At 32.8% G+C, this 24781-nt stretch overlaps 5 protein-coding genes across 5 annotated transcripts; 3 read left to right on the top strand and 2 right to left on the bottom strand.

Moving 5' to 3' along the window:
* Window positions 1–1061: 1061 nt before the first annotated feature.
* On the top strand, window positions 1062–6107 carry TRIADDRAFT_58825 (uncharacterized protein; the record flags this gene model as incomplete). The annotated part of the gene is made up of 4 exons (XM_002115026.1): window positions 1062–1136; window positions 2820–2906; window positions 4227–4337; window positions 5196–6107. The coding sequence occupies 4 exons, from the start codon at window positions 1062–1064 to the stop codon at window positions 6105–6107; spliced, it is 1185 nt and encodes a 394-aa protein (XP_002115062.1).
* Window positions 6108–7507: 1400 nt separating this feature from the next.
* TRIADDRAFT_28493 (uncharacterized protein) lies at window positions 7508–11809 on the bottom strand (the record flags this gene model as incomplete). The annotated part of the gene is made up of 16 exons (XM_002114837.1): window positions 7508–7746; window positions 7993–8102; window positions 8198–8247; window positions 8520–8617; window positions 8718–8772; window positions 8838–8946; window positions 9057–9099; window positions 9238–9309; window positions 9430–9519; window positions 9698–9737; window positions 9879–9986; window positions 10091–10199; window positions 10373–10467; window positions 10649–10697; window positions 11067–11142; window positions 11632–11809. The coding sequence occupies 16 exons, from the start codon at window positions 11807–11809 to the stop codon at window positions 7508–7510; spliced, it is 1521 nt and encodes a 506-aa protein (XP_002114873.1).
* A 771-nt stretch (window positions 11810–12580) lies between these two features.
* TRIADDRAFT_58822 (uncharacterized protein) lies at window positions 12581–16247 on the top strand (the record flags this gene model as incomplete). Its single annotated transcript, XM_002115025.1, has 8 exons — window positions 12581–12627; window positions 14347–14525; window positions 14757–14875; window positions 15188–15305; window positions 15589–15677; window positions 15831–15916; window positions 15998–16044; window positions 16135–16247. The coding sequence occupies 8 exons, from the start codon at window positions 12581–12583 to the stop codon at window positions 16245–16247; spliced, it is 798 nt and encodes a 265-aa protein (XP_002115061.1).
* A 654-nt stretch (window positions 16248–16901) lies between these two features.
* Window positions 16902–18155, bottom strand: TRIADDRAFT_28544 (uncharacterized protein; the record flags this gene model as incomplete). Its single annotated transcript, XM_002114836.1, has 5 exons — window positions 16902–17025; window positions 17157–17284; window positions 17447–17477; window positions 17577–17719; window positions 17946–18155. The coding sequence occupies 5 exons, from the start codon at window positions 18153–18155 to the stop codon at window positions 16902–16904; spliced, it is 636 nt and encodes a 211-aa protein (XP_002114872.1).
* Window positions 18156–19162: 1007 nt separating this feature from the next.
* Window positions 19163–24376, top strand: TRIADDRAFT_58820 (uncharacterized protein; the record flags this gene model as incomplete). Its single annotated transcript, XM_002115024.1, has 16 exons — window positions 19163–19176; window positions 19836–19900; window positions 20037–20101; window positions 20193–20227; window positions 20350–20419; window positions 20504–20592; window positions 21203–21244; window positions 21869–21923; window positions 22289–22357; window positions 22500–22577; window positions 22664–22743; window positions 22826–22896; window positions 22967–23012; window positions 23134–23278; window positions 23785–23877; window positions 24290–24376. 16 exons carry the CDS (start codon window positions 19163–19165, stop codon window positions 24374–24376), a joined length of 1104 nt encoding a protein of 367 aa, XP_002115060.1.
* Between the last annotated feature and the right edge of the window lie 405 nt (window positions 24377–24781).

Below are 24781 nucleotides of genomic sequence, written 5' to 3'. Positions count from 1 at the left end.
TTGACGCGTATAAACACATTTGAGTCGTCCTTGTACAGTATGTGACTACCGTATAGTATTTTTGTCAATATATGAGTATGTTGTTGAATTGCACTTTAGGCGCCCTGCTCAATTTTGATTATGCATCAACATTTCAACTTCACATCATTCATAAAAACAACAACATGAAGACAGATAATCCAGCCGTAATCGAATACCGTATTCTAGCTTGCCGGTTCTCCTGTACGTTCCTATACTGTACACCTTCAGAGTCTAAGGGTCTCACTGTACTGTACAGTACTATACTGTACATACATGTACAGTACAGTACAGTACAGTACAGTACATGATGTTGCTATACTGTAAAACAGATTCAGTCAAAGATGCCGTTTTACAGTACTGTACACTGTACAATCTACAGTACATTCCATTGTCCAATGTCTATGAATGGTCACTAGAACTAGAACATGATGATAGCCGAGGTACAAAGGCAGTGACATTCACTTTATATAAAGGTGTATTTTTTTATATCACTATTTAGTACTGTACTGCACATGACAAGACAACGGTATCCTTTCAAAGGAACTTTCACCTCATTTCCATAATTCAGTATCCCAACACCAAAAGTACTACTAGGGTGCAGTACAGACTGTACTGTAGAGTACTGTATTTGTAACAAATGATTAGGAGAAGTGTAGTGTACTGTACACAGTACTGTACTGTACAGTACTAGCAGGACAGTTCTTGGACTGTACACTGTACAGTACAGTACTGTATACAGTACTACTACCATACAGTACAGTACTGTCCTCTTGATATTATACTGTACAGTGTACTGTACATATACAGACATACAGTACACTATATTATATGTAGTAGACTAGTAGTCTAGAGACTGTACTGTACTGTGCTGTGATACATCCAGCAAGTTCGTGTTACGCTTTTATAGCCGACATCAAGGTACACGATTGTACATTTAACGTGAAAGTTAGATGGTGGCGGTTGGCTAAAAATTATTTGCTGCTCTTAGTTGGCTACGTTGGCAAATTTCCATTAGTAAACTCTACTAACTGCCAACTTCTATGTCCGTATTGTCTGCTGATGTTATCGCTGAGGATCTGAAAGCGGTTTTCCATCAGATCGACGACGAAGGGAACGTAAGTGACTACAAGTAATAATTTCTCACTGTATATCACTGGGCCGCCATGTTTTTTAAAGTGTGACTGTGAGCAGTTTGAGAACACCTTCATGCTAAGAGTGTTGTTGGTGTGTTACAGTCTTGATTCCATCAACTTTTTCTACAGTAATCTATGTTCTTTTTAGAACTTGATTTCTTGTTACACACATCATGCAGTATCTGTAATTCCGCTAGAAAACGGATATGCAATCGGGAAAATAATTGGATATCGATGTGGCCATGTCTACTGTATAGTCAATAGTACAGTGAATATTCCATACTGTACAGTGTTCACCTTGAAGCGTACAACATTTCTAGTCTTTGTAACATGCTGTGCTATTCACTCACTTCACTGAGTACAGTACAATCCTGTTACAATGTGACTAGTACGGTATTGTACTGTACTAAAGTAGTTACAGTACTGTACAGTATATTAGCCATTTGCACCTGTGTACTGTACTGGATTATATTGCAGGACAATGATCCCCTGCTATACGTCTAGTACGCAAAAACGCTCAACCTCGTCTGCTCTCAGCTTCTTATCTCCGGGTATGACAGGTGACGGCGACTTTTGACGTGTAAAAATAGTAACGCAGACATGAGACTACTACAAAATGGACCCAACTGTATGGACTCCCTTACCTTCAAGGCTTCAATTTTAAAATAGCTATTTTCAAGCTCCTTTATTTATACATAGCACGTTTTAAGAAGAAATTCCATTCATCATTTTTACTGTACTGTACAAGTCGCTAATTGTAACTTACTATATTGGTACTGGACTGCACGTATTAACGAGTGCAGTTAATTCATTTGCAATAGACGTACAAATGCCTAATACTAACATTTCGAGCATGATCAAAATGAATTGAAAGCTTACCCTATGCATAACCCATAAATCAAGAATGGCAATACGTACTATGCAGTATGCTACAGTTTTAACTAATCTAACCACCGGTATACAGTATATCGCAATAATATTGAATAATTTTATGTCCAGTGCTTATCTTATATTTGCCCTATGAGTCATGATAATGAAATCTTGGAAAGTGACCTCATATTGCCTCACTAATTCGAAAATAATATTGGTATTAACAGTATAGAAATTAAATTGGATCATCCTGTGTTGCTCTTGCTGATTTTAGGGCAAAATAATACATTTTGTCCAATTCATCTATACAGTCTACAATAAGAACGAGTAGAAGGAAAAAATCTTTTATCGTTGATTAATTTGAACAAATCAATAGTAGGTATATTAATTAATTCATGAAGAAGTATGTCTATGCTATATCCATTTTTCTATAGTACATGACGTTAAGATAGTGATTTGGCCTAGCATTGGTATGCATACTATTTACCCCACTAAATTAGGTCGAAAACAGTTTTGATTAAGCTTATACTGTCACTGGTTTTAACCTGGATATCGTTCACACTGTTAAGATATTGAGTAAAATTGCACTTATGCTACCAACATAAAGTAGTAAGATGAAATTGAAATTGTTAATGATGTATTTTACAAAAGTGCTCGTTAACTTCTAGCGAGGTATAAGCCAAAGTCATCAATTTCGATCGAAGGCTGAAATGTACAACATTTATAGCGTGAATCTTTTTAAGATCTTAATAGTGATACTGATTTTATTGCTTTGAAACTGAATACTGATTGTAGACTTCAACGCAAGACCAGGAAAAATTACAAGTATGCATAAATGCACTTCGAAATCAACATCAAATTGTTTCCAAAGATATTTTAGAAGTAAGTATCATCTGACCCGATAATGATCTTCTTCAGTTTGAATATCGATTTTTCAACTTAGTAATATATTTTATGACTGTACACATGTATCATTACGATGCGAAATATGTAGAATTTATTACATTCAATGGGGCTACTTTTCATCTAATAATTTTGCTTATTGAAATAATAAATGATATATTGTTGTTGATAAATAGATTATATACTGTAGGACTCTTATTACTGCAGTCATGCATTTCATGCTTTCTACAAATTCTACTAACAGCAAATTTACGGCTAACTCCATAGTATATTTATTACGTTGACATCCAAAGTTTTAAGAACTTTATTATTGTTTAATATTAATGACGAATAGAAATGCTTGTATAATTAAGTAATTAAGAAAGGAAACTGACAGTTATTTTTTTACAGCATAATAGTTTTCCACAACACCTTTAAAAAATAGAAATCTATACGTTTTCAAAATCAGGCAAATGAGACCGTTTACGTATGAAGCTGTTGAGACATACGTAATTTGAAACCTATTGCAATATTATGCAAATGTACAAGTTATTCTGTCCAGCTAATGAGAAATTAGCTAACTAGTTAAAATATATGTTTAATATCATACAGCACATGTAGTGACGTCGCTACTCACAACCAATGTACAGCATCATTCTATCTCAGAATTTTAAATAGGAGACCATTTATTTATTATAACACTTATATTAACACGGTGCACTGGGTATGCCGTAATTGTAAATCGTAGACGTACATTAATGTAACTTTATACAGAAACTCGTAAATTATAAAGTATGATACGAGTCGTATGTGTCACTCAGTAACTTCTTTCGGCTTAACGTTTTGAGTTAGATATTATGTAAGGGAAGCCGTTATCCTTAAAATTTGTATACAGTAACCTACGGTATACGAGTATTTATGGTGATACGAAAATAATCGAAACGCCACTACTTTACAGCAGTATGTGAAAGCGACTTATTACAATTTGTTGTATATTATCTTCCATCAAAGTACAGCTATACGGTATTGTATAAAAACATACCATGTCGATTGACTACTAGGATACTATTTTGGTAGACCTATTAGTTCATAGTTAGAACGCTTGATTCTCGAAATGCAGGCTGCAGGACAGTAGTACAGGTATAAAGTAAGTTAATCTGCATTTAATAAATATTATTTTAAGTCATAGATCAAAGATCTGGAATTGGTGACAATAATTTTAAGAATTGACGAGTAATTAGACTACCTATATGGTTACATATGCAGTTCCGCGCTATGCATAAGGTATACTGCGCACTGTCTATTTTTAACTATTTTGAGGTAATTTTCTTTACAGTGGTAGTTTTAGCAGGCGCGAGAAATTCAGATTCCGAAGTTGCAGCATTTTGGCGGTCTAAAGCCCCATTACGAACCTTTGTTTTGTTTAGTACGGTACAAGTGGGGCCAAATACAGTTCGTCTAGTAGACGTGTATCTACGCGTATATCTAGTCTACAGTATGTGTCATCTTCGGCTGCCATGATGTACTCAATTCCCTAAGGTCTATCGTTATGTCTTAAGAAGAATAAAAAAGAATGTATTGATTTACGCATGGACTACTAGAAGAAACCTTTTCTTCTTGTAGTTTAAGGTTTATCTCACTCCCAAGATATACAGTATACGAATATGTTTCTGAATGTTCCTGCACAATGATTACTGTATAAACGTTCCTAATTCTATACGGTATGTTTTACTGTGATACTTGTTGTTTACGTCGTTTACTGTACTGGCAAAATGGTCGAATCATGTAGTCAGATAAAAATAATTATAGATGTGGTATATCACTATTTAGGGTTTCAAAATTTTTTCAGTACCCTACGATAGCAATTTATTGGAATGTAACACTATGACAAATACTACCATGGAAATCATACTATTATTAGTCTGTCGAATGCATACACAGTATGTATTTTTACTTACACAGTGCTATACATTGACAGTATAACAATACATTTACGCCAAGAATCACGAACACGACATGCTACTATTAATAATAAAAGAATAAGATCTGAGATACTTTTATACCTCCACTAAGGATTTTCGTTACTATATGACTTACAGTAGTAAATACCATAGTTATTCAAGTTTATCATGCGTTTAGATAATTATCAAAGTGCTTTATTTTTGTATAGCGGCATACTTTATCACGAAATCGTCGAAAGATTACTTCTATAATTGTCCCACATCTTAGTAAAATATGTTTACCTTTGGCAATTTTACGTTTCTGACATAATTTATTGAAATTTTTCAGAAAACGCGTTTGGGTAAGGTTGTTAATAATATACGTAAGAAGATTGCCAATGAAGATGTAAAGAAACAGTTAAAGGAATTGCTCAAGCAATGGCAACGAGATTATTTGAGAGGCTCAAATAGCATCTTACAAAATGGCGATCAAATGAAAAGGAAATTTGATGACAGTAATAATGTACATGATGGAGATAGCCAAGAAACCGAGCCGAAACGTATAAAGAAGTCTTTAAGCGATGATACTTTAGATGTCATTAATAAACCAGCAATCGCCTGTATTCAAATACCACGTGTTGAATCCTTACCAATTATTAAAAATGACTCTACTGTCTCCACAGCGATGACATCGTATGGTGATAATATTAACGCGTCTGCTTTTGAAAGTGCAATAGAAAACGATAACAGTGACACTAGCGGAGTAAATAACGATCTGGAAAGTTTATCACCTACGATAGAAATTGAAAATAAAACCTGTGCATCAACTAATGCTAGTAAGGTCGATAAATCAGATAGTGAATCAAATGATATGGCAAGTGGTTATAAAATCCCTATACCTAGCAAGGTAAAAGAACTAAATATGAAGGCGGACGTGAAACGCATTCGTAAACAGCAGGCTAGCGTGCTAGACCAATTACTGAATTCCATAAGCGAACTTGAAACCCAAGCAGAAAATAACTACGTAAGAAAGAGATCCCTTAGACTGCGGCTTGATTGGGGAGTAAAAGATAAGGATATAAATAAAATACAAAATAGTAGCAACGAAAATGACATCAGTAATAAAGTAGACGGTGTATGTGGTCGCTATGCCTTCGATGGCAGTTGGTGTACATGGAATATACCTATGCCAACTCCAAATGATGAATTAGTAATTTTGCCATATACTGTGTTTGACTATGAATTTTGTTTTGAAAGCTGATTCATAAATGCTTATGTATAACGACGACTTAAATATACAGTACATAATGTAATTACTAAGTACATTTGCTACCTATAAGGTACTATCGCTTAGGTAAAAGGCATCAATATTTGCCGTACTGTACAGTTCATCATTGACATGATAATGGCATAACTCGACATTGTGACTATATTGCCGCCTTTCGTCAAGCCCTTTCATTGAGCAAATTGCATGGCGGTCGGTGCGATACTTTTCCTGTGCTAATTAATGTATGATAATAGTAAACATGTAATGATCAAATTTTTTATAAAGAGTAAGTACTGACATCAACCTTTAGTACTGTTATTATTACGTTATTTGGATTAATTTCTACTTCTACGTATTACTGTATAGTAAATAATAATGTCCTATTTGATCAATGCTCTACGCAAGTATAGCGAAATCTTTGATTTGCTCTTGTTAAATGTGCCGTATCTTGATATGTAATCGAAATTTTATTATGCTCGATTATGATGGGCAAATTCGGAGAACCATTTGATACATCATTGAATGAAGTCTAATGCTGCAATCATGCATTCATAATAATATAATTTGTACAGCAATGACTGAAAAATTTTTTCTTATTTGTTTTGTAATAATTTGCACATCTGCTCAAGAAAAATGTGAGAAAAGTATTTCTCAAATAAATTGAATTAGTAAATAATTGTAGTTAATTTAACGTTATTTAGATAATATACGTTTGTCCTCGCAACAGGATAGTGATTTTACCGTTACTGAAATATAAATAACATTTTGAGAATGCTAATAACTCAGTAAGTAACGATAAAAGGCTATTCCGAATAACGTTAAGTCTACCATTCTGATTAAATATATTTAAGGCCAAGTTATTAACTTTCAGATTTAGATCTAAATATAGTACCATTCCACTATAGATATTACTGTACATAAATTTGATTAGTAAGGGTTCACTGCAAGACGCATTTGCTATCTCAATAATGTACAATACTAATCAAACAATTCATTTGTGTCATGATTGCTAATATAAGCGGATTTCAATATATTTTTCAATATTTAGGCAGTTGTAAATTAAAACAATTGATTCCATATGAAAATTAGTCCTTATTTATAACTTATAATTTAAAATCTTTACTATAGAATCTTTCTCTATGACGTAACTTTAAGGAAATAGGAGAAAACTCGTCGATCTTGCTGATGGAGCTTTTCGGGTTTTTCTCGATCGAATTACCTTGTAGTTTGTAGTTTCGACTTCTACGTAATTCGAGAGCGCTCTTAATTCTAAATTAAAGATAAGAATTAGTTTAAAAGCTGTAATTGATATATAATTGATGTAATTGATAACGAATCATTTTACACAATTAGGATAAAATCAATTAAAAATAATCTTATAAATGTCTTAAGACTTACCCTTCATAATTCTGTTTAGAACTGTTCCATAAAACTGCTTGAGAATCAGTCTTCCTAGTTTCCTTAATATCTCTATCGCCTGTTTGTTTTTTACCTTTGTTCCCCTCTCGTTCTCGTGCATTTTTCCTTCGAATGGCAGCTGCAGCAGCTCGTTCGGCCACAAGTTCGCTAACACATCCATTTAGCTCGTAATAATCTACAAATGTTTTTGCAAAACTTCGCCCTAAGCGCATAACTATAATGATTAATTAATTAATTATGAGTCAAGGAAACGTTAAATCTGTTATCGTAGTTGATCAATACATAAAAGAGAAATAAGCTAGTCATCGAATTACGGATTGATTTATAAGATTCTCTATATAAAATGAACTAATGTTCCATAAACCTAACGAAGATACTCCAGCTAAAATACGCCAGAGGCTAGCACTGTATTAGTCACTTTCAAAAACGAAAATGAAGATTTTTTATTAGGTTTAGATACATCCTTCTTCCGTATACGGGGTAATGGAATTAGCGACGTTTTGATAACCGTAACATGATACTTCAAGAGTATAGCATAAGGCATTCGGATTAAGATAACTTCCTAGAAATCTATGCACAAAGTTATAAGAAAGAATTCTGCATTAGGTCGATATTAAAATTAGTACAAGCGTGCAAAAGCTAATCTTAGCCGCTAATACGCATACCTTCTTCCAGTCCCAGCTTTTACTGCGTCTTTATTGAAGCATGTTTTTGCCTTTATATAGAAATTGCATTATTTACTGTAAATCTTTCGGAATTGTGATTATTTGTAGCTGATAGTGTACCATAAATTAATTAGGTAACATCTAAGCAATTTAGAATAATCAATCGGCATTGTGCAATCATTCATAAAATATTGAAATAATATTGCGCTAGCATTCCTTACCATGGAAAAATCATCGGCATTATTACTTAATAGTTTAGGAAATATACTTTGCTGTAATCATTCATAAAATATTGAAATAATATTGGGCTAGCATTCCTTACCATGGAAAAATCATCCGCATTATTACTCAATAGTTTAGGAAATATACTTTGCTTTTCGAATCTGGTGCTATCATCGAAAATGTTTCCATAAATAAAAGCTAAAATAGGAAAACCCGGTAATTTATAAACTTTGTGTTAAATTCTGAAGTTCTATAAATAATGATAGTGGTTTCAGTTCACATATAATTTTTACAATACCGTTAACAAGTGAGGTATGACCATGAATATCAACGTAAAACTCTACATTGCATGTCTAAAACGAAATAGATAATCAATCACCAAAAGGATCAATATTATTGATAAATAAATATAGCTTACATTGTCACTATCATGTTCCATTAAAATATCTTTCGTGGCAGAAAGAGTAGGATGTTGCCGAGTAGGATCATGCCAGTGGCGATTTAGATCATCACCAGCTAGAGAACATCTAGTACGTAATATTGTTAGATCATATTAGCATACTTACATACGATGTACTATATAACTAACGTATTTGCGCAATTGTTAATTTATTAGCCAAATCATTTCATTTTAAACCTATAATTTCCAACACTGACTCCATCCGGATTTAGCATTGGCACTAGCATAAATTGAAATAAATCAATCTTATATTTAAAATATTAATTAAAAAGCTCTCCCATGTTTGGCTTTTTTAAATGAATGAAATCACAAAAGGAAATCAGAAATGAAACGCTGTTACTAAATGTATCATCCTAACCTATCTTGAACACTAAGTTATCCCGTAATATCTTCGCCGCAGGCGAGTCGCTTATCAAAAAGTCAATTATTCCTATATTACAAATAGATTCAAGTTAAAACTGAAACAATAGATCTGTTTCTTAATTTTAAATTAGACATATATGGAGCTTTATTTGCTAATTACATTATGAGTAATATAATATCTAGTTACCTTGACAAACGTAAGATGACGGGGATTCCCCCGGATGAACTCTAGCACTGATAAAGATTAACTTCTTTTCCACATCATGCTGTAGATTTCCTATTTTTTTTTGCAATAGCGAAACAAAATCCATTAATTATGAGATACTCATATTCGTAAAGAAAGTATGTATTACAGATTTCATTCGTCTAACTTAAAAATTTGAGATGTTTAAAAAACTAACAAGTTAGCTCTTAAAATTTATTCAAGTCAGGAATAATCATATGGAGTACCGTACCTGGCGAAGTTATTGTTATCATATCTAAACGACGGTGTTGCTGTTTGGTTGCAATATAAAAGACAGAATTATTCGAGCATTTATTAAAGCCAAGATATGTAGTATAATATAGATAACATAATACATCATAGCGATCTGTGCGTTATTGCAACTGATGATAGCATTCAGTAAGGTGTCATACCAATGTCAAGGCAATACACTCTCTTCGAACATAACGCAACGATCTCGCTTCAATAGCATCTAAATAACGTTGGAGCTTAGAATAGGAATACGGGTAGCAATAGGCAAACTAGAATTGGCAAGAAGATGAAAGTTTTAAATTAGAAAAATGTTATCTATGGTTGCTGATATTATAATAAGCAGTTATCAGCGGCTCTCTCGTATCCTACTCACACTATATTCTTCGTTCTCTTTATCTAATACAACCGCAAACGACATAACGTAGTTATTGTCATGATCTGGCGATCGATAGTAAAAGGCGTTCTTTGCCGATAACCTAACCCTATCCGATTATGATATGCGTACGAACTGTTAACCGATATTAACGCCACTTCTAAAAAGCTTTTTATTCTACTGAGGTGACGTATTCACCTGCTAGATTAGCATGTAGTGCAGTAACAGAAATCTATTATTGAAATATTTGCTAGTGCGTGACGGATAAGATATGTCTCTTACCATTTTGGCCGTGTCGTCGATTTTATAACTGGTGCCATTCCATCACGATACAAACTTTTGGTCTTACTAAAATTGACAATATTGAATATTGCCCTCTAAAATGTAGGAGTTAACGCAGAAGATTTATATTTTTTCAGTAAGTAGTGTAAACATCGTATGCCTTTCATCATGTCATTAACAGAACGATGCTAAAAGGAAATCTGTCATAACCAGATAACAGCAACTGTCTAAGTAATACAAACAATAACATCCAGAATTCTTTGATATTATTCTTACTTGTCCGGCTTTGTTATTCGATACTGTAAAATAGAACCAGACGCGAAATCTAAAAAAATTACAGGGAAAATATTGCACTATTAGGTAAACAATTTTCAATAATATAAGGTCCATGTTGTAATAAGATCTCGTTAGCTATGTTATGATAGCATATAAAACAATACAGTATCAGGATATGTAGTTAAAAAAAAATCCGAAGGGTAGCAGAAAAACAACGTTAATGATAGTAGGAGTTAAATAGTATATGGCAACGATGTAACGATCTGGTGTAAAAGTATTATTGTTAAGCACACAGAATAGCTTGCATTATGCAAGCCTAATAGGATAATGAAGATACCTTATAGTAGGAAATCTCAAGTACAATATGAATACATAAAAAGGAGCAACTCATTTTACTTGATGGATTGCTATTATTTACCTAGAATTGCTAATGTCTGGACGCACATATAAATCATATTCGAACTCTGATATATACTCCACTTTCAATAAGTTACCTGAAATTGTAAAGATAATAAAATATCAGCCATATACGCAATACGCATATAATGATCTATGGCCATGGTATGTTATGGTAGACATATAACAATCTCATACTTCTAATTTGGGCTATAATATATCATATAAAGGCAGATATAGCATGGGCAACATATACATTGTACAGATAGTAATAAAGAAAGATTGATAATAAACAATTTGAAACAGTAAGAAAAGCTGACATTTTTAACATTAGAATTTGAAAACTGAAGTCGGGATCTGATGCGTCTATCAATCCTAACAACGCCAACGGTATACAATACAGACGGATATTAAAGTTTCAGTTTCAATTTTAATGCAAGTTGAAACAGCCGATGTTTTCAGTGTAACTACTGTAATATCCATTTATAATCGTTTTACGATGGATATTATTAAGCTTGGTTTTAAAGCTCGATTAGAATAAAGATCGTTGTTCGGTTCTGATGGTTGCCATGGTGAAATGAACTTACCACATTCGAATTCAGCATCGAATTTTAAGTGACCTTTCTTAATGGCGGCATTATAATTTGGTGGAGTGGCATAATAATTGGATACATTGCCTAATCGTAGGTGCACATCGTGGCGGTTATTACTTGTAGATTGATCGCCAACAGAATCGCTGCTATCGCAACTGTCCGTAGACGCCATTTCGATTTTACCGTCACTACACTGAATACAGTCCAGTCCGAGCAAAGGGTGAAGTTTTTGCTGGCGGTAGTGTACTCTGTATACACTACAGTACAGTACTGTATATAATGTATTCATCAGCTTGCGATATCAAACTCTTTCATGTTTGATTCGTTGAATAATACTTGTCACCCCTTGAGTACTTTGTATTCGAGCGCACCACTACGGTACACTATTCTAGTATCATTTTGCGACGTTGTATACAATACATAGTACTCAAAGGGGTGACAAGTACTATTTTTCAATGCACTTTTTTGCAACACTGCACACAGTACGGATAGTAATATAGAAGATCATGCTAAAAGTAGGCGATGTAGGATTACACTACTGAGTTAATATTGATCGGATATCGCCAAGAGTGCTACTGAATATATTTCGTCTGACTATTGTACAGTACGTAAAACTCGTAAGACTGGACTGTGCTACTCTTAGCAGGGACTACTACTCAATCAAAATTGCACTCTTGTTGCATAAAAATTGTCACCCCTACCCTAGAAAGGGAACAAGATCCATTCTTTTCTTTCTAGGCCGAGAGTGACAATTTTTATGCACGGGGTACTATTTACATCCAGTAGTCCCCTGCTCGCATCTGTCGTACCGTACGTCGTATTATTATTAATTATGTTTAATAATTTTGGGGGATATTAATTCCTTGATGATGCAATTCTATCGCCAATAGACTTTTAATTTGTAGCCGTAAGAACTGTTGTTCTAGTTTGGAAAATTATCATCATGGGTCAAATCAGCAAATTAGAACAGGAAAATCATGAAGTAGACAGGTATCTAGCCGTTATTTCATTGATTCAAGGAATAGGTAGCGCTCGCTATTCGTACTGGATTGAGAAACAATTCAATGAAAAGATACAGTCTATGGAGTAATTTGGCGCTCGTTTCTTTTTTTTTGGGGGGGGGGGGCGCCAGTGATGTAGTGCTTATTCAACGACTAGATGTGGTAGTTATTAATAATAATGATGATGATATAGTTTAGTACTGTGGTCCTGAAGCTGATTTTCATCATGGTAAGTTCTTGTTTCTTTATGTTGTTGTAATACTGAGTTAACCACGGATAACTTGCTGTGTTGCTGATCCGGCTACTGGTCTTGAATACGAGTAGACGTAGTTTAACGATAGAGTCAATAACCACGTATACTGAGTTACAATCGGAATAAAAATGCGATCGCCCATTCAGTCATCTTTTAGCAGTTTTGATGGATTAATCATGACTTTATTACGCTTACATCCTAGTCTTTCACCTTTAATCTGCATTACTGATTAAAATGACTAAGAAAGAAGAAAACTCGCTTATTATAGTAATAAATAATCATGATGATTAAGCTTGCGTAACTGCATTGCTATCGATGAGTTACATCGATGCGTTGAAATAAACGCTTGAATAAGGTCGTGTAGCGATAGATCATTTGTAAACTATAAATTTAAAAACGTTATAATAAGTAAACGACTGGTACTATATATCTGAGGTTTACCTTTATTGCTGTAATTTACATTACTTGACGTATGATTTATTTTTTATGGATACGTGATAATGGCTTAACATAAACACCTCCTCTAGATTGCACTCAGTGTAATAAGTTCGCTGGTAACATGACAATAGTACAGTAGAACAAAATGCTGCTGCACAGTAATGTTGTCATTGCTACCATATAAAGGAATGAACATTATTGATGTACTTACTGTACAGTAAGTCAGATTTTGGTGATCGGCTGTGTATCTAAATGGTATTGTAAACCTGTGCGCCATTGTCGAAATACTAAAGTAATATGATCTGCTTATACAATCATAGGAGATTTGACAGTCATTTAAACTTCAGCCAGTATACTCGTATATCAATCGAGAGATTTTAAATTTTACTAAGCGATTAAAGTTATACTGATACTTGATGATTCAATTTTACATTTCGTGCTCCAATTGTACCCTGCAATGTTACACATAAACGTATAATATTTGCTTAATACCAATCCGATCGATCAACAAATTTTTATTATTAGTTTTAGTAATCCTTATAGGGCGAATGATAGTCACAGCATTCGTCATTCTTTCCGACACTATATGAAACACAGTATCGATCATAGTGAAGAACAGAACTGTAAATTGAATAGTAATCAGAATTTAAGCATTTTGTTTTCCGTTATCGTCATATTTAACTATTACATAAGCGTTAAGATAACGACATGATACTGCACAGTACTGTACTATACTAACTGGAGAGATATATGGAATGTTATAGTTATGGTACAAAATTAGGCAACATTCTATTTGTTGCAATAGCATTTACTGCTTATCAGATGTAAGCAGAAATCCAAGTTGGACTGTGTCTCTACCTGGATAACAATTTGGCATCCCTAATGTATACTGTACTTTAAGCTTGGCTAGTTTCTATTCTAAATGTTCGAGCAGCGACAACAGGATACCTCATAATTTGGAATTTTATCACCTTCGCTATTGGACTATTTTAAATATTCTATTTTTGTATAAATTAGTGATATCGAATGCATTGAAGATCTTGAAGCGGAGCGTCAAAGAAAAAAAGACGACAAGAAAAAGCGTAAATTATTCAAGAAAATGAATGTTCCTAGATTGGAAATTACCGTCAAGTATATGAGAAAAGAAAAAAGAAAATTCAAAAAGCTGTTGAAAAAGAACAAGTCTGACACCACGCGTAAGAAATATTTTAAACTTGATTGTACAGTACTTACATACCGATGTAAAAGGGAAGAGAATGACTTTCTGATTGATAATACATAGGGCGTACACTAGAGAGATATTATAGTACTGTAACAGCTTGTTTATTACAATACTCTACCGCAATTTAAAAGCGTATCTCTGTATTAGTTAATTATTACTAGTAAAATTCAGGATTGCTGACTTTAACTTTGGATTATAATTACAGCCGAAGATTTTCCTGCATTCAAACCGATTGATGACTTTGGCGATATGGATTTAAGTGATCTAGTGCCAGATTTCAATTCTGTTTTTACATTGTTGTTGGAGAAAACTGAAAACATGAAGGTTACATAAAATGTTTATGTGATTATATAATGTAATTTATACTTGCACGAAAAGTCAGCTTAGTATTGATTGAATTGACCTTTAGCTGCTTGATTTGTCAGAAGGAATTTTGATGAATAGATTTTATACCGATTATTCTGTATTTACATCCTGAATATTTTTATCTGGACATTCTTAATCGCTAATACAAAATTATGACATTTTTATAGAATAAAAGTAGAAATACGTGTAAATTATAAAGATAATCGTATTTTTGATAATTACAACTGAATTAAGCAAAATATAAATCGAATTATTACGGATTCATTCTAGCTGTGGCAAGATTTTATTAATTTACCACAAGAAGAACAGGAAAGGATATTGAACAAGAATAAAGCAAAAAAGAAAACAAATTTCAAAGTTAAGGGCAAGCATAATCGAGAACCTCAAGGTGCTTTTGCAGTTGTAAAACATGATGAACTGTAGTTTCATTAAAAAATAGCATAAAACATGCACTTACTATTATATAACATGGTTAATACAGTTGATTGCGAGTAGAATATAATACTGTATTTTAGCTATATTATTTTCTAAAGTTTTGTCTATATCAATACTCTGAGTAAGCTATCTCTGAAGAATAAGTTTTGGTCCTTTACAGTTATTTTGGTATTTACTGTGTATTTGCGTGAATCGCTAATTATATTCACTTATAATCGCTATTACAATCATAATAGATGCAGACATGCATTTGGCCAAACTGCGTTACAATAGTATTGATCCAAATATTCGTAAAATTATCCAGACAAATGACTACATTCCTTGGGTAAGCGACACAAACGTCTATAGTTTTGTTTCCTTTTAATTGCTTTTTTCAGTGCCAGTCGATATCGTACAAACTTGTAAGCGTTACAATGAGGATGCTCGTTTCTATCCAAGTAATTGATATCTTTTTTTACTAATTTTTTTCTGCCCTAAGGATTTACTTAAAATTGTTGAGGAAGATGTCATATCTCCATTTTCCAAGGATTTTGATGGGATTTTGGTGATGATCATGGAAAATAGGTTTTTATTCAGTAAATAAATATTCATCAATAGCCTTTAGCAAAAATATAATAACTGCCTATTACTTTATAGCTTTGTTAGGCTCCTTATACACGGGCTGTGCCAGTATCATGAACTAAAATCCATCAGTAAGTTTCATTTTATGTAAATTTATGACGCAAGCGTTGGCACAGTATGTTAATGCCATGCCTACTATGGTAACATTTTTAACACAATAGGTGATAATTATAACGGCGTCCGTCATACAGTGGTAGAGTATACTGGTGAAAATTTTACGAGGTTCCCTGTAGCATTCTCGAGTTATCTGCATGAAATTTGTGCTCAAAATTAATTGTAGGCTAATTGGTACTATAATCCAATTGTCATCGGAAATATTTGCAGTATTGAATTTGATTGATACAAAATGGTTAAAAATTAACATCAGGTGTAAACGCTTTGCGTTTTGCTGTGATAAAGTCACGTAGAATGCATTTTATTCTTTTTGAGTGACTAAGAAAAAAGTTACTATTTCTATTGTGTGATAATATTTTACTCGTATATCTATTATTTCAGCTATTTTATTGTACTGTACATAGGCAAGAGATAATATTGTTTTAATTGCATGATTGGAAATATATCGGTATATAATGTTATTTTTTAATTTTCAGCACACAAATTGTAAGAAGCTATGCAATATATATATAGTATATATGTATATCAGTGTATAGTAATTTGTGCATTTCAAAAGCACTTTTAAGGATGCATTTGTGCGATATTTCATCATATAAAATAGCTATCATTGGTTAAAGCTCTGGTGAGCATTTAAGAAATGATAATAAACTTCAGTATTACAGTCATTGATGTCTGTAAGATGTAAAATTTTAACTTCTTAAGAATACAAGATTTGGTCCGTTATATTCGTTAGCAAAAGTAAAAATACTTAGCCCGATTAGCATACAGAGTAGATTTTATTACTGTAGTTTATTAACAGGGTAGATTGGATAATCTATTTGCTTGGTTCAATTCTTCGTATAACAGAAATTCTTCTACTACGTGGTATATGCACTCCTTTCCAATGCGATTCTTCATCCTTCAAGATTTCATGTGTATAGTCGTAACGTGCAGAATCTCTGCTCAATGTTAGATCCAGCACATAATATTCGTTAGTGTAGCAATAGCATGCATTGATCAACAGCAGAATCTATTTAAAGGACAATTAATCTACAATCGTATAAGACATGCGTTCTGTTACAGAACTTACTTCATTATGTACAATGATCTTCGTTGTAATAAAATGTCAACAGGAATATCATCTGGCTTCCCATCCAGCTTAAGTCTCATAATACTAGCCGATAGTAAACTAATACCAGCAATTGTCCTACCACAAAACTTGTATGACATTTTGAATAAATTAGTATCAGTAACTAACATCATTGCTAGTAATTCTATATAATATAGTAGTAAAATTATGATATTGTAGATATTTATTCTATAAAGTTACAGAGGTTAGATTTCAGATCCTAAATACTCATGTACTCTGGCGAGTTTTACCTTGATACTATCGACGTGTGCTTTAATGTAACTAAATTGGAAAAATTACAAAACACAATCATTTAGTATGCTTCAACAAAAAGCATGCAAACATAGTAGAAAGGTAAAAGTTTATTTTCCATTTTAATACCCATTTTCAGCCAGATCCAAGATATGCACAAAAGGCATGATTTGATCATTGCTATCAAATGCAGTTTCCCTAACTCGAGCGATTATACTATTACATTCAGAAGACCAATTTGTTTTTTCAGTTTCTCGAAAGCCATGAATTGCCTGCAAGCACAATCCATCAAAGTTAGCAATAGTTCAAATTACGTTCAACAATTGCATTGTATCGAATTTTACATTAAGTTGTACTGTGAATGTGGCATGTAGGCTTTATGCAACTGATAACAATGCAATAACAACTCTTAAACGTAAATAATAGTTCAATGGATATGAAACTCCATGAGTAAAGCTATCTGCAGCTACCTTATCATAAAAGGTGCTTATTACTTACATCATCCCAATGCGAATATTCATATTTTAGCCTTTTAAAGGCAGGCTGAATTTCACTAAATAACAACTCTTCCTCTTCTTGAGTGATAAAATCTTCAAGGACCAACATATCCTTTGCTAAATTCTTGGCTTTCGCTTCATCTTGGCTGTATAAATAATGCGGTAAATTTGTACCCAATGGACAAGTAATAGAATGTCGTCTCAATTGCATTAATCCTTTGGTTGCTTCCCTTGTAGCAAAAGCAGCTAACCCATAAGGGCGACATGATGGTAGTCGGTTGATCATGAATTTAATGAATGCCATTTGCAATTATTGATATTGGTACTGTACACTGTACAGTAATCAAATTACAGTTGGTTATTGATTGTTTACACTATTCTTGCTGTCACAGCAAATTGATTTTCAACCTCCATTAATATCTGAACGTTAATTGCAATATAAAAAAAGCAGGTAAGCAAATGATGTTGCTTTAATTTTGACTAGAGTTAGCCGAGCAGTTCGACTCCGCTCTCAGGACTAACTTCAACTCTACTGTATGATTTAGGTCCTAGCAAAGTGGTACCAGTATAGCAACTTTAGGACCACTTACAGACTGGATGTCTTGATTCCGTCCGTACAGTATACCCAGTAGGGTAAGTATGGGCTGTTTAACTACTGAAACAGCGCTTTTATGCAAGTCTTTTATTATCACGTTAGGGTATCATAACGCTACAAGTTGCGAGGCTACCGTGTATAAATGGCACAAGTGCTGGATCACTTGTCGTTTTTCAGTGAAAAGTCAGTAAAATAATGATTGGGTTATGGTGAAAAGTAAACTATTGCATTTTAGAGGTCCTACTTTAGTGCTCAAGGACTACACTAAGGGAAGCATAAAAGTACTCCAAAGTATCATAAACAGGATAGAGATATAAGAATCTTGATAGAACTACAACTGTAATACTATAAATCCACTCAATTGACGTTATAAGTATACAATTTCTAGTAGTCTATGACTGTACTCAGGAGCAAGACGGATTATACTGTATTGTAGTCTAGAGAAGGTTTTCGACGGAGCGGCATGTAACTTCTACTTGCTGCAGTACATTTTGATCCATATCATAAACGCAGTAAGATCATTCTAAAGTTGATACAACATATCAATCAATTTATCCGATATTATTCAGACATATTTAGCCGTCTAAAGTAGTGAAGTGTGACGATTGCCATATTCTGAAAACATGGGAGAAAAGAGGTATGAAATGAAAACTGCACAATTTTTAGTCATACAATCCATTGGTTGCTATGATACGGCAAGCTAGTAACCACTTCTTGAAATGATGACATTGCTGCTCAAGTGTTTACGTGTCATGGAGTGATATAGATTAGTATATCATCAAATACGTAATGGCTACTTAGTCCAGGACTATAATTGTAGATGTGATGCATTAGCGACTGCTTCGACGGCTTCCGTCGTTGTATAACGATAAATCCGTGAAACAATCATACATACTCTTAACATAAATTTGTACGATATGTTATTATGTTATGATACATTATTTTCCGAATCGGCTACCACTGCTGATATTAAATAAAGAAATAAGAGCAATAGCAGACTAAGAAGGAGTAATTTCTACCTAAAGTTACTTGAAATGTGCGTATCTTTTTCTTATCCCTTATACATTACTAATTATACATATAATTGTGATACTGTATTACGAAGACGCAACGTATACCGTAGATTCGATAAGAAAAAAAGCGCATCTACTTGCTATGTAATACAACTTAGGACAGCGTAACTATTCAACTAAATGAAATAAAAATCAATGATATTTAAAGTTTCATGCAACATAGAGTACGTATGTCATGATGATACCACGTAAAGTAATGCATTACATGTTATCTTTGCAAAAGTGAAAAATCGTTATGGGATATTGCGATATTAGAAAGAAATCGTGCAGAGCAAGAAAATAAAGAATGTAAGTCTTACTACCTGAAATCTATATATTTATCTACAAAATATCTTGATTATAATGATCATAGCAACATAATACCAATCGCAATTGTTAGACATGCTTTAAGCTAATCCGTCAATATCATTTATAATCTTTAAAGTGATTGATGGAAATAATGTTGGTAGCGATGGGACCAACGTTTTCTTTCTTGGAAGTAAAAATTCAGTAAGTCAAATATTTATACGTTCTGCTCACTAAAATAATCATATTATTAGAAAATGATGCAATAATCATGCCATGGTTACTTCGCGCTTAGGGAAAGTCTTCAATAATTATGAGATTTCTGGACAGGTAACACCCTACTATAAAGACATTCTTTTCTAAAGAATATCGAGATATATGTACGCGTATACAACGATTTCAAAATGTATACGTAAGATAATAATAGTATATAATTTATATATTTTTCTTAGAGATGAGAATCCCAAACCTACTGTTGCTTTGGAATATCTGTTTGGAAGGAGAGCCAGAGGTGCTAACACGGTATGTAACCTATCAATAACAAACAGAACTCTTGCATTTAAAATATGAATGTTTAATTTCCCTTCACGTTAAACGATATTCAAGGTTAAAGACGTGACTCATATTTGGGAGCTTGGAGGAGGCACATTTCTAACGAAACTAATCGACACAGTTATTACGCCACGTACGATCAGGTTTGCGAGAAGGATAATGAATTCTCGAATGAAAAAGTTGAATGCATTCTGATTGCCTTGACTAAAATTACTAAAATCTTAATAATACGCAAAAATAAAATTAAATTACTCTTTGATAAAGGTATGACTAGTAGTGTAAGAGTTATTAGTTATTAACTGATTGCAAACGTATAAAATAAAACATTTTATATTCATAAGTTAATGGAAGCATCATTATATCTTGGAATTAAATTCAGTATTCCTCTCATCAACACCGACAATAGTTAATAATTATATAATACATTCAGTATTTCGTAGTATTAATAGTATGGACTTGAACCAGTCGCGATTACTTTCAGCTGTACTACTTACTATTTTTACTACCTTCGAGACGAAGTTATTTTATTTTCTAATCTTATTAAAGATAAAAAGATAAATTCTCCTGTAATGTCTTCTTGTAGATCAATATCTATAGTCATTGTGATAGATCTATCGAAGCCCAATGAATTATGGACAACATTAGAAATTCTTTTGAATCAGGCAAAATTCTCTTACTGCTGGTTTATTCATATTTGAATGGAACTAAAAGCTGATAAATTGTTTTCTAAAAATTTCATTAGCTTAAAAATAGGATTAACCAAGTTGTAAATGAAGTAGCTGGCAAGGACAAAAGGTTAAATTTTGCTTGTATAGTGTTTTAATTTTATTGCATATTTTCATACCCATCATGAAACACTTTTAAGCAAAAGGTTACAATCCTATCAATACATTGAAGTCACTATTTTGATTAAACACCCTATATCATTTACTTTATAGCAATTATAATAATTGACGAAATTTAGATAATAAAGTCCTTCATTGTGGGTGCAATATATGTATGAGCTCTGCCTAATAGTGGTAATGTCAAGTCGAATAATTTAAGTTTACAACTTTTCCTATCTTTTAGTTGTAAAAATTCAATTCCAATTTTACGTCAACAACATAACTTCAGCTATCAGCTTGTATAAGCTTAGATTATGTCAACTACGACAATAGAGACAAGAAATTTTGTATTTCTCTTGTATAACTAGTAGATAGCGTAGGCGCTTTCAGTGCCGTATAAAAGTTTCGATGCTTAGTTAGCATTTACGTCAATCTGGTCTAGAATGCGGTGCACGTATTGTCGTTTTTTCATGTCTGTGTGATGCAGAAGCATCAACTTAAGGGCACTTGTATGACCACTACAACAATATACACATAATGAAGCATATTTTTGAATTGAAATTTCACTAATTTACTAACATCTTGTTTTATGTAGCATTCACGAATTTTTAAAGCAGCAATTAAATAGGAGAATTAATGAAGATCATCCGGTAGGTTTTGTCATCATTTTATGAATTTAGGATGGGTATTGGTATACCAAATATAATTCTCGTATATCTATATAATATTTAATATTTAATCATAAAATACACCCGAACTTAGTATTTTTGACGGTGTTGTCTGATAGAAAATAATAGTGGAAACTTTAATTTTCGCTAGATTATCTTTCGTAATCTTATGCGTCTGGATGTAATTGTCACTTCCAATGTCGATATTGCTCTCTAAAATTATTGGATTTTTTATCCCAAACATCTATTTCCATTATCCGATTTATAAAACTGCATCAATTTAAAAGTACTCTGCCAATACAGATAATAAGAAAAATGATAATGTTGTATTGGTGATATTTCTTTAGGATAAATCACTCATGGAGCCACTTTTAGTTCCGCTCGTTATTGTTGGCAGCAAATATGATATATATCAGGTACATTGAATTAATTATCATAGCTGAGTTATCACCGATACTGTTGATTGCTTAAATATTAAAGACTCGTGCTCTAACTGAGTAGTATTATTAACTAAATCGTAATTAGTTTTAAATTTTTAAAATGAAATTTTTATATTAGGATTTTGATCCAGAAAAGAGAAAGATAATATCCAAGACATTACGATTCATAGCTCATACCTATGGAGCCACATTGCAAGTAAGATTATATCATTCAAAAACGTATGTGTGAAATATTTTCTTTCTATATAATTATGAATAGACTCTGCTTTTATATTTGGCCAGTTTTTCAGTACAAAAAATGAATCATTAGTAGCACGTGCTCGTCAGTTAATTGGTAATTTGGCATTCCATTTTCCACCAAGGTAGTTTCAACTATGCTTCTCATCCTAACTTATCATACTCATCTCCATAACTCTTCCTATTACCTATTGTTAAATATTATAGCAAAACTAATGCAACAGATCATAATAAACCAATTATCGTGCCTGCAGGAACCGATTTATTCTCTCAAATTGGTATTGTAAATAGACGGTTAACATTAATAGCGAAGTCTACTCTTGATTAACTATTTAATATCGATTCTAGGAGCGCCACCACTCTCTGATGAGCAATTAGGAAAAATTAGCGCTCGGTTAGTATATAAATTAGGGCTATAATTATTCAAAGCAATCTATAATCATAATTTAATCGAAAAGTATACCTAACCATTGCAAAGTAGACAAATTAATAGAACATAATTAAAAATTTTTAAGACGGCCTATGGATCTATGGAAAAGTGCATTCTGCCAATATTTTCCTCAAGAAGCAAGTACTAATTCTAATACAAATAAAAATCCTGCTGCTGATTCCCAATATACAGAATCCCCTATCGATAATATGAGAATTCAAAAGGATAAGGTAATAAATAGCATCAAATAGTGTATTAGATTTACTAATGGACATTAACTGTGGAAATTTTATTACATTACATTAAATAGCATTGCGAATACATTATATCAATTACATTGATGCTAACTGACGTATTAGCTAGAAGGTAAATAGCTTATTAGTGTGATTATTGATAAATCAATATCAAATCCATGTGGTATCGTTACACATCCCATATTTATTTACCTGTTTGAAATAGATTTCGTAATGCAGAAGAGAGAGAGAGAGTTAAAATTACAATTTTAGTTGTTACTAATAGTATAATATAGCGGATCAAAGCTTATTTTTAAGCTATAGTTTCTGCTAACCTGACTCTACTGAACATACACGTATTTACATTTGAGCGAAAATATAGTTAAATATAATGACATAATAACGATTTTCTCATTACGATGTACAGTAAAAATATGTTACGAGTTATTCATAACAGTTACTATGCTATCGTTCTTTATCAAAATTTTTGAATACTCTTAAAGGAACTAGAACAGTATCGCCGTCAATCAGAGCGAAAAGCAAAAGAGCGCAAAATGGCTCGAGAAGCTGACATTGTAACTTCCACGCGTGGCGGGGTACGATAGTTTCTTAAATTTGGCTGATAAACGACTTATCGTGACATAACACCGACTCACGAAATATGAATATGCACAGTATCGAGTTGACTGTTAATAAATTCCCAATTTATAAACATAGGCAGTAGTTAGTGCCCACATACTCTATTCTTTGCTTTTGCTATAAATCGAATGTGAAACTATTTCAGTAAAGTGTAGACACAGATTTTAAGCTAAAAAAGGCCAGCGTATATAATCATTGAAGATCGATTAATTGTGAATGAGTAGATAAGTGTCTTATAGTTCCTTGCTATTGTTCTGAACACCGTATTTGCTTACTATTTCAAATACTCATTACGGAGATTGTCGTTACCGTCAACAAAATATTGTAAGCGATAAATCCTTACTAATGTGATTACTAACGTTGCTTTAGCATTATCCTGATAAGGAAGACCAATTTTTTGGACAAATTATGCTTCGCTATGTTCAGGATCGAACTTTAATCATTGTTATTGCATAGTCATACATTAGCAAGATTCTTATGCTCTTTTAAGAAGATCCAATATTAGATTCACCGTAGCAGCTTTTTTGACAACGAAACTAAACAATTTTAGAGACTCTAGTGAAACGTGTCTTTATTTCGATGTATAGATATAGCGTACTTATCTTCTACGTAGTTATTATTAAGATGCAAACTCAGCTATATAAATATGTGTAAATACAGATTTTGGTAGGGCTTGTTAGAATTATATCAACACTGAATATAAATTCTATGTATAATATGTTCGCATAAAGTCATCTTTCACTATTTATCAATCAAATATCAATTAATTGATAAATTGCAATAACGAAAGTATCGTCCATAGCAAATTCTTCCTTCGTTATTAACAGTGGAGAACAAACATTACCTTTGGTTTCTTATCGA

This window comes from Trichoplax adhaerens, genomic scaffold (genome assembly GCF_000150275.1).
Source record: "Trichoplax adhaerens TRIADscaffold_9 genomic scaffold, whole genome shotgun sequence".
NCBI lineage: Eukaryota > Metazoa > Placozoa > Uniplacotomia > Trichoplacea > Trichoplacidae > Trichoplax > Trichoplax adhaerens.
Note: the sequence above shows the minus strand (reverse complement) of the source record. Positions and strands in the feature narration are given on the sequence as shown.